The sequence below is a fragment of the Drosophila ficusphila genome, unplaced genomic scaffold (assembly GCF_018152265.1).
Source record: "Drosophila ficusphila isolate 14025-0441.05 unplaced genomic scaffold, ASM1815226v1 contig_414, whole genome shotgun sequence".
Lineage (NCBI taxonomy): Eukaryota > Metazoa > Arthropoda > Insecta > Diptera > Drosophilidae > Drosophila > Drosophila ficusphila.
Genome location: NW_025064328.1, coordinates 23,756,112 through 23,766,266, shown reverse-complemented (window position 1 = coordinate 23,766,266; position 10,155 = coordinate 23,756,112). Strand labels below are relative to the sequence as shown.

Genomic DNA, 10,155 nt, shown 5'->3' with positions numbered 1-10,155 from the left:
GAAAAGTCTGGCTTGGCTGAACATTTTTCGGCTTGGAAGCCTCTTCGGCGACCATGTGTTGGTATCGCCTGTCCAGAGCCGACTCACATTCGCTCCAAAGCGGAAGCGAAGTATAGTCCAACTGTTCTTCCCACTTTCTTTTTGTCCCTGCATCGACTTTGCTCATGATTAGATGAATGAGGATGGCATTCGTTATACGTTTGTCATCCCCAATGGACAGCAACAAATCGTATAGAGCTCTGACTGTGTCGATCAGGTTCCTCAAGGCTGTAGCTGATGGCTGGGACATTTTTGGCAGATTAAAAAGTGTCGATATATTGTCGAAGAAAATCAGACAATCATTATCGTACACCCGCTTCAGGCTAGCCAGGGCCTAGGGATAATTGGCCGCGGTGACTTGAAATGCCCTGACTGTGCCTAAAGCGTCTCCAGCCAGACACGATATTAAATGGTTAAATTTCTCAATATCGTGCAAAGTGTCATCTTTGTCGACAAACGTTTCGAAAAGGCTTATAAAGTTTTTAAATTCGGAGTGATTTCCGCTAAATGTTGGAAGAGACACGCTCGGCAGGCGGCATTGGGGAGTGCGCCTTGCCGGTGGAGCGGATTCATCGACGCTCGTACGCCTGGTTTTGTTTATTAAAGAAATTAGCAGGGACTTGGCCAATACAGTGGTCTCTTCCAATTCTTCCCGAACCAAATCCTCCGGATCTCTCGCTTCGATTTGGTTTTGGATTGTCGAAGCATTTTCGATGTGCGAACTTAAAATTTTTAAACGACATTCTAATTCGACTGGATTCAAAGATAATCTACCCTCTTCCAAATATTGTTGAGTTCGGGATATACTTCGCATAATTCCGTCTCGTTTATTTTTTAGCGCTTCGATTTCCTTGTTGCTCATTTTGATTTGTTATTTAAGTAAATTTGGTTGGCAATCGAAGGCTGGGAATTTAGTTTTTTATTCAAAAAAAAAAAAAACAAAATTAAAATAAAAAATTTTAATTTATTCTTTATTATTGAAACAAATAAAAAAAATAAACGAGTGGTATATGCCGAACGTCTGCAGTGTAGGGGATTTGTCGAACAAATTTAACGAAGTCGTTTAGAAGAATAATAATTAATTTATTAATTCCTTACGGAACTAATAAGCCCCACGCACAAATTGTAGAGGAGCACACGCTCAGCGCAAATACCGAAACACAGCGATAACACAAAAAACGCTCGCAATAGTCCAGCGACCAAAAACGAAAAGCGCGAAAGCGAGATCAAAAAACACTGGCAGCGCTGCGTGGGTGAGAGTGCGTGTGTGTGTATGTCTGTATTTAGCTGGCGGCTCACTCTTTGGAAATTCCGACTAGCGGAAAATGATGCACTGACCGATATATAAGGGCAACGAATATATAAGCGAGATGCAGAAGCGCGGGAAATGGCGCTAAGGCTTGGGAAAATGGCGGAACAGCGCGGCAAATTTGGTAATGAAAATGCGCGCACAGGTTTTTTCCGCGATTTTCTTTGTACAATAGTTCACTGGATGCACTATTTAAATCACTTTATTTTCGGCCTTAATTTTTAACCCTAAATTGGTGCTCTCTACGACAAATTGGGGGATTTAATTTGCACTTATTGGGTCAACGAATATTTATTTTTAAAGGTCCAAGCGATTCACTTTCAGTTTAATATAAATATATGGGTATATCAATATAATATATATTCGAATCAAAGTTGTTAAGTTAACCAAACCACTCCAAGGGTTTTAGTCACATCTGAGTCAGCCAATAATGGCATGATAGCGCTGTCAGATGCGGAGATCTCTGGGCAGTTCGAAAACCACTTTGCCAATTCGAAACCTGCCTCTTGCAAAACCTGAGAAACTTCCTCACGAAGGCTTTGCAGGTTCTCAACGCATCCGGCGCCTGTCAACAAATCGTCAACATAAAAATCATTCTGAATGACCTTTGCGGCATTTGGATACTTAGCTTGCGCCATCTCTCCAAGCCGCATTAAACACCGGATTGCCATGAAGGGTGCTGGCGATGTTCCGTATGTCACGGTATTTAATCTAAAGATCTTCAGAGACTCAGAAGGATCTCGTCTCCACACTATGAGCTGATAGTTTCGGTCAGCTTCGTCCACCATCACTTGGCGATACATCTTTTTAATGTCCGCTGCAAGGGCGAACCTGTGCATTCTGAACCGAAGTAGCGTCGAATACAGCTCCTCTTGAATAGTGGGGCCTACCATCAAGATATCATTCAACGCAACCTGCGTCGATGTGCGGCTTGAGGCATCGAACACCACTCTCAACTTGGTTGAGGTGCTTTGAGGCCGCAGCACGCATTGGTGCGGAATAAAATAGTGTGGACCATCTGGAATTCTATTATCAGTAGAAGACATATGGCCCATTGACGCATATTCCTCCATGAAATCCAGATACATTTTTTTTAAGGAAGGATCTTTGGACAATCTCCTTTCCAGCGACAAAAATCTACGTTTCGCAACTTCATACGAAGAACCAAGAGAATTCGGGTCAGATTTGAACGGCAGACGAACCGAAAATCTCCCGGACGACAGTCTATGAGTATTCTTCTCAAAGTGTTGTTCACAAAGTTGCTGCTCAGGAGTATGGACTTTAGCCTTAGGCGGCAAGTCCTCCACAGACCAAAATTTCTGCAGGGTTGTGTCGATTGACTCCAACGCTTCTTCCTGGCAGCTGAGATGTACCGATTTTTCTGCCTTAATTTTGGTTTCCGAGGTACATCTCCCCTGACACTATCCAGCCGAGAACAGTTTTTTGTAAGATGGGAAGTTCAGGCCCCTGCTTTATCTGGCCGACTGACAGAATTTCAAAAAATGAATCTGCGCCGATAAGCATGTCTATTTTTTGGGGCTTGAAGAAGAATGGATCTGCCAATTAAATATTTTCAGGCACCCTCCACCCGCTGGTGTTCACCGCTTGATCCGTGTGAATCCGGGAGAGTTTTCCCGGAAAAAATTACGTTTAAATAATTAAACAAATGAGACTGGCGACTAGCTGCTGGGGAATTTTTAAGAAGGCGAAAAACAAGACGAGAACGAATTTGGTTCCAATACGTTTATTGCTGCTGCCAGCTGCTTCGAGGTTCGATCGGTTAATCATCTCCCGAGAGCAGCATATCATTTCGCATAGCCACGAACAGAAAAGCTTATCAGCTAGATCGGCTATGCTCAAGCTTGAGTGCAACTGATAAGCTTTTGTACATTGGTTTAAAGTGATTTGTTTACACTCTGGCTGCATATATTCAATTCATTCTTTCTTTCAACTATCCTTAAAACTAACAATAAAACTAAATCTACTGCTCCAACATTCCGGCCCCGTTGAAGGCCTCCGGCGCTTTAACCTCCTCGTTAGGAGCGTTGCTTACTGGCAGCAATGCCAGCTTGTGGATGGCGCGCTTGATGACGCCTCCTGACGTCCGTACCTCCGCCACACGCACTCTTCCGTCCTCACCGCCTGTTGTTGCCACCACGCGGCCTGTGAGCCATCTTTGCGGGGGCATGTTGTCCTCGTGCACGAGCACCAGGCACCCGACCTCCAGATCGCGGCCCTCGACGCACCACTTGTTGCGATGCTGCAGGCTGGCGATGTAGTCCCTGGACCAGCTGGCCCAAAACTGCTGCTTGAGATCGGACAGCATTCGCCACCGCCTCAAATATCCGCAACTGGCCTTGCTGGAGATTCCGTCTGTGCCGGACTCTTGCGGCAGCGTGATCAGAGGCTGTCCGATAAGCAGATGTCCTGGAGTCAGGGCCTCTCCATCGTTGGGATCGTTGCCTGGCGACGCGATTGGTCGAGAATTGAGCAGCGCCTCTACCTCGACCAGATGGGTGCTGAGCTCGTCCGCTGTCAGCTTGGCGTTGCCGACTCCTCGCAGCAGCCGGTGTTTGGCGGCCTTGACTGCTGCCTCCCACAGTCCTCCGAAGTGTGGTGACCTCGGCGGTATGAAACACCACTCGACGCCTCTCTGAGCCGCGTATCCTCTCAACTGTTCCTGACTGCGGTGGAACGCTGCGCTCAGATCCTTGAGCACGTTGCTCGCTCCCACGAAGTTCGTGGCGTTGTCGCTGTACATCTTCTGAGGCAGCCCTCTCCTCCCGACGAACCTTTTAAAAACGGATAAGAAGCTGTCAGTTGATAAATCTACAACGAGCTCAAGGTGAACAGCCTTTGACGAAAAACACACGAAAACGGCAACATAAGTCTTGATAGGAGGTTTACCGCGGATCTTTAGTGACACATAAAATGGTCCGCAAAAGTCTACCCCGCAAACCAAAAAGGGGCGTGCTATCTTGACCCTATCGGCTGGCAAATTGCCCATTATCTGACCCATTAGCACTGGTTTGTATTTGAAACAGTGGACACAGCTACGGACAACTTTTGTGCACGCTTCTCGCGCATTGATAAGCCATATCTGCTGCCTCGAAAGTGATACCATCACTTTGACACCAGCATGGTAATGAGTACGATGCAGGTCTCGAAGAAACAGCGAAACAAATTCTGATTTTGAGGACAGTAACAGTGGAAATTTGGCATCATACGGTATTGGTGCATTTAACAACCTTCCCCCAACTCGGATTAATTGAAGTGTTACGCCTTCTAGTTCGCTTGTGTGTAAGAACGGATTTAGACGTTGGAGATGTGGGCTTAAAGTTTCAGATTTCTCTAACTTGACATATTCTAAACCAAAATCAGCTCTTTGATATATTTGGACCATTCTTAGAAACGATAACTTCAGTTCGTTGGCCGAAATAACAATATCGCGATTATTTTTCTTCCCTTGAATAAATCGATTCACATATGCCATAATCCGCAGGAGTTTATTGAATGACGAACATCTTCCAACAAGCTCAATGAAGACATTCGGTTGATTTGTTGTGACGGAACATACTGTCACGCTTTTCTTGTTCTCGGACAACTGTAACTCCGGTGAAACTTCAGTTTGATGAGAACGAGGCCACTCGTTAGGATGTCGGAGTAAAAATTCTGGTCCATTTTCCCATAGCGTACATTTTAAACCCTCTATATCTGTCCCTCGTGATACTAAATCGGCTGGATTATCTTCCGTGGGCACATGACGCCAGACAACATTCTCTGAGAGCTCTTGAATTTCAGAAACTCTATTCGCGACAAATGTACCTAGAGTGGACGGATCCCTCTTTAGCCAGTATAAAGTCACTTGGGAATCCGACCAGAAGTTGATGCTTTCAAACTCTAATTTGTTAAGCAAGGGAAATACTTGAGCCCATAATTTGGCAAGCAGATGCGCTGCACACAGCTCGAGCCTTGGAATCGATTTGGTTTTGAGGGGAGACACTCTCGACTTGGCGGTCAGCAGTCTCGACAAACTTTTTGTCCCAGCCACGGTACGAATATAAATGCAACAGCCATAGGCGTGGCTTGATGCATCAGCAAATCCGTGGATTTGAACACTGTCATAGGAAGACAAACAAATGTATCGAGGAATGGATATCCGGTCAATTTCTAATAAATTTTGTTTGAATTCATTCCAACTGGTATGTAAATTCATAGGAACCGATTCGTCCCAATCCAGTTTTTGTCGCCACAGTTCCTGAAGCAAGATTTTAGCTCTCGTGATCAGCGGGCACAACAATCCCAAGGGATCAAACAAACGGGCTGTGACGGATAAAATGTTGCGTTTAGTTGGTGGTAGGGACTGAAACGAATCCTCCAAACTATAATGAAAGGCATCACTCTGAGGGTTCCATCTCATCCCAAGCGTTTTCACAGACTCGGAAGTGTTGAACATAAGCGATTTTTCCGATCCCTGGTTAGTCATCAAACTTGGGTGATTTGTTGCCCATTTGGCCAGCTGGAAGCCACCTAACTCTAACACCTTGATCACTTCTTTGCGAATGACTTCCAACTCTTCTAAACTGTTTGCTCCTGTGAGCATATCGTCTACATAGAAGTCGCTTGAAATTACCTCTGATGCGACAGGATGTGACTCAGAGTAAATTTTTGCCAATTCAAAGAGGCAACGAATGGCCAAAAACGGAGCAGAGGCTGTTCCATAAGTGACAGTGTTGAGGCGATAAGTTTGTAGAGCTTGCGTCGACTTTTCCCTCCACACGATAAGTTGGAAACTTCTGTCTTCATTGGCAATGTTAACTTGCCTATACATCTTCGAGATGTCAGCAGTCAAGGCATACTTGTGTAATCGAAATCTTGCCAAAATAGCGTAAAGCTCCCTCTGAATCGTTGCACCCACCATTAAAGTCTCATTTAATGAGATCGAGGTTGACGTTTTACTTGAAGCGTCAAAAACAACTCGCAACTTTGTGGTGCTACTATCAGGTCTCAGGACACATTGATGTGGAATGTAATAGTGTTGTCCTGGAGGAGGTGTTGGAAGCAGCGACATATGCCCAAGGTTAAGATACTCTTTCATAAACTCTTGATACATGTCATGTAACTCGCAATTATTTGCAAGCTTGCGCTCCAACGCAAGAAATCTGCGCCTTGCCGTTTCGAAGGATAAGCCTAAAACACTTGGATTTGTCTTAAATGGCAACTTTACCTCGAACCGACCTGACGAAAGCCTGTGTACTGTTTTCTCAAAGTGCTGCTCGCAAGCTGCTTGTTCAGCTGTATACACAGCCTTCGATCTCTCCGGGACGTGTTCCAATTCCCAAAAACGTTCTACAAGAGAGTCGAGAGAACTTATATTTTCACTACCAGTGACGCTGCATACTTGGGCATTATTCGATACGCGTTGAGTGTACTTTCCCGAAACAATCCATCCTAAGAGAGTTTTCTGGATTGAAGGATATTCTGAACCCAATTTTATTTGGCCTACGCTGAGAAGTTCGAAAAAGGATTCTGCCCCAATTAGTAAGTCTACTTTTGCGGGCTTGTGAAAACGAGGGTCCGCTAATTCAATATTTGCTGGAATTTTCCACTGTGCACAATTGACTTCATTATCTGGTTGATATGATGAAATGGAGCTTAATACCCAAAAATCAGTAGCGAAACTATGAGCATTGACGCGAGAATGAATCGACGTGTGGACTTTGTGCCGTACTACCGAGTCGTTCTTCCCTACAGTGGTGACATTCAAATAGGATTCTTTCCTGCGTAACCGCAAACGCTGTGCTAAGTCCTCGGCCATAAAGTTTATTTGAGACCCTGAGTCTAACAGAGCTCGTGCTAATTGAAACTGTCCAAATCTATCCCGTACCTTAACGACAGCCGTAGCAAGAATAACTTGGTCACTACTTGCAACATGACAAGAATGGGCTTGATTGGGATGATCAAATGCTACTGAAGATGCTTGGGCTTGCACTTGAGGAAGTGATCCCGAAGAAGTTGGTTGCTGCTCTACTCCGTATCTGTGAAGAAGTGTGTTATGAGGTTTGGAGCAAACGCGACACTTTACTGCTTTGCACTTCTTGACTGGATGACCTGGATTCAGACAATTAATACACAACCGATTGTGTTTTGTAAAATCGAACCGTTGGATCACTGACAAAGCCATGAAAGGTTGACAACTGCCTAAACTATGGTTTGTCGCTGAGCAATATCGACATTTTGATTCAGGTCTGCGATCTGTTTGTGTGCATGAGAAGGACGATTTGGAATATCCTCTATTGGAACCTTGGTTAGGCTTCCCTTTACTTTTGGTTGACTCTTCAGCAGCCAAATGTTGGTATCGCCGATTCAACAGAGTCGCACAATCAGACCACGTCGGCAACGTATTATAATCTAGCTGTTCCTCAAATCTGGATTTTGTTGTGTGATCTACTTTGGACATTGCTATGTGAATAAAAATTGCGTTGTTTATTTCTTTTTCACTACCCAGAGACTGTAACGATGCATAGAGGGCCGATATTTCATCTATAAGAGACCTCAAGCCTGATGCAGAGGGTTTTGATACTTGCGGGAGGTCAAACAGCTGAGAAATCGTGTCAAAAAAGATCAAACATTTATTGTCGTACACGTTTTTTAGACTAGCCAATGCCTTCTCATAATTTAGATCCGAAATTTGAAAAGCTTTCACAGTACCTAATGCATCATCTGTTAAACATGTTAGCAGATGGTTAAATTTCTCTATGTTTGTTAGAGATGGGTCGTTGTGAACTAAACTCTCAAAAAGACTTATAAAATTTTTGTAGTCGGAATGTTTTCCACTAAATTTCGGTAGATTCATTTTTGGTAACTGAGACGAATGACGATAACCACCTATATCACTTTGACTAAGTCTCTGAGGCTCGAATTCTCTCATTGCGGACCGATATAACGCTTTCGTAATTATGCACATCTCCTCAACAGACGCTCTTAAATCATTCACTGGATTTAGCACATCGATATCTCCTTGGATATCCATCAATTTCTCGCAATATGTTTCGAGAAGTTGCATTCGGTATTCCATTTGAAACCTATCGAATGAAATGGTTTTTTCCTCGAATGACGTTCTCATACGTTGAATATCACTCATCACCCTGCCGTGTTTTTGCATAGCCACTATTAATTTAGCACTAGGCTTTGACGATGCTTCCTTTTCTTTTTCAGACATTTTAGGTTAATTTAAATGAATAAAATATTCCAAGTAAAAACAGTCGGACACAAGGGTTAAATAAATTTATTTCCAAATGCTCGAAATGCTTCCTTAATAAATTTCCACCAATATCTAAATTTTAAATTTTAAAAATTAAAAAATTTAATTCCTCTAAAAAATTTTTATTGGGTTGAATAAGGGTTAAATGTGCACAGAAGCACCACCAAAATGCACAAAATATGTTTGTATGTGTGTTTGCCGTTTAACCAAAGCCGAAAAAAATGCACAAATGTTGAATTTTATTTGACAAATAAATTGTCCAAACTATTTAAGTGGATCCCGTACGGGTTAAAGATGCCCACAAACACCGACAAAAAAACCAACAAATGTATTAAAGATTTTTCTCCAGGCCGAATCTCTGAGTATACACCGAATTAATATCCAGGCAAATATGTACATACATATAAACATAAACTGTAGGCAGGGCTTAAATTCACTGCCGAGTTTTGTAGGAACTGTTGGCTGTATACAGTTTGAAAGCCACTGCCGCTGAAACTGGCGCTAAAAATTAACTGATGCGTTGTTTTACATACATATGTACAGCATAGAAGCCACTGACACTTATATATAGCAGACAAATAACTGCTCTGCAACTGCACAAAAGGGAATCGAAAATTGGCGGCGAAACGCTGGTATGTTTGTACATATGTATGTAGATATAGCTGCACTTTTGCGGTTGCACCGTATGTATATAACGCACATAGAATTTTCAAATTTTCGTAGAATTTAAAACACCATAAGTTTTGTCAAAGGCAGTTCACTTTTTTATTAATCATTTGGAAGTTTTAATTAACATTTGGAAGTTTGGGTATATTTGGGGGTTTAATAATATTTCCAATATAAGTAGGTGCCAAGAATTAATACCATGCTCACAAATTTTAATTTTTGGCACTGAATACCTGGTTGTTGTTAGGCATAATTTTCCAAGCACTTTCCTTTCAAGTCCGAACTGCGATCGCCAACAATTAAACCGAATTCCACCAGCTAGAATTTCCGCCAACAATTTACAAAAAACTAAACAAGTGCCGAGACGACGAGAGTGCACTGTTTTTTGTTTAATTTTTCCGACGCGAAAATTAATGCAAAACTAGCCGTTGTCCCTGCTCGGGCGCCAATGTGAATCCGGGAGAGTTTTCCCGGAAAAAATTACGTTTAAATAATTAAACAAATGAGACTGGCGACTAGCTGCTGGGGAATTTTTAAGAAGGCGAAAAACAAGACGAGAACGAATTTGGTTCCAATACGTTTATTGCTGCTGCCAGCTGCTTCGAGGTTCGATCGGTTAATCATCTCCCGAGAGCAGCATATCATTTCGCATAGCCACGAACAGAAAAGCTTATCAGCTAGATCGGCTATGCTCAAGCTTGAGTGCAACTGATAAGCTTTTGTACATTGGTTTAAAGTGATTTGTTTACACTCTGGCTGCATATATTCAATTCATTCTTTCTTTCAACTATCCTTAAAACTAACAATAAAACTAAATCTACTGCTCCAACAATCCGGATGATAACCAGAAATATTCTTTAAGATATAAAAATCGGAC

General features: G+C 42.8%; 1 protein-coding gene across 2 annotated transcripts; it reads right to left on the bottom strand.

Annotated features, from left to right (window-relative positions):
• Window positions 1-2,988: 2,988 nt before the first annotated feature.
• Window positions 2,989-9,531, bottom strand: LOC122320117. 2 transcript variants are annotated; one of them, XM_043208289.1, is made up of 2 exons: window positions 9,512-9,531; window positions 2,989-4,140 (listed from the first exon to the last, which is right to left on the bottom strand). In XM_043208289.1, the coding sequence occupies exon 2, from the start codon at window positions 4,107-4,109 to the stop codon at window positions 3,330-3,332; it is 780 nt and encodes a 259-aa protein (XP_043064224.1). In that variant the 5' UTR covers window positions 4,110-4,140; window positions 9,512-9,531; the 3' UTR covers window positions 2,989-3,329. The 2 variants fall into 2 exon arrangements, with proteins under 2 accessions (XP_043064224.1, XP_043064223.1); XM_043208288.1 differs by lacking the exon at window positions 9,512-9,531 and adding an exon at window positions 8,937-9,388.
• Window positions 9,532-10,155: the final 624 nt, after the last annotated feature.

What these genes read in the sequence shown, in the direction of transcription:
- LOC122320117 (XM_043208289.1), bottom strand. Translation starts at nt 4,109, where the DNA reads ATGTACAGCGACAACGCCACGAACTTCGTGGGAGCGAGCAACGTGCTC.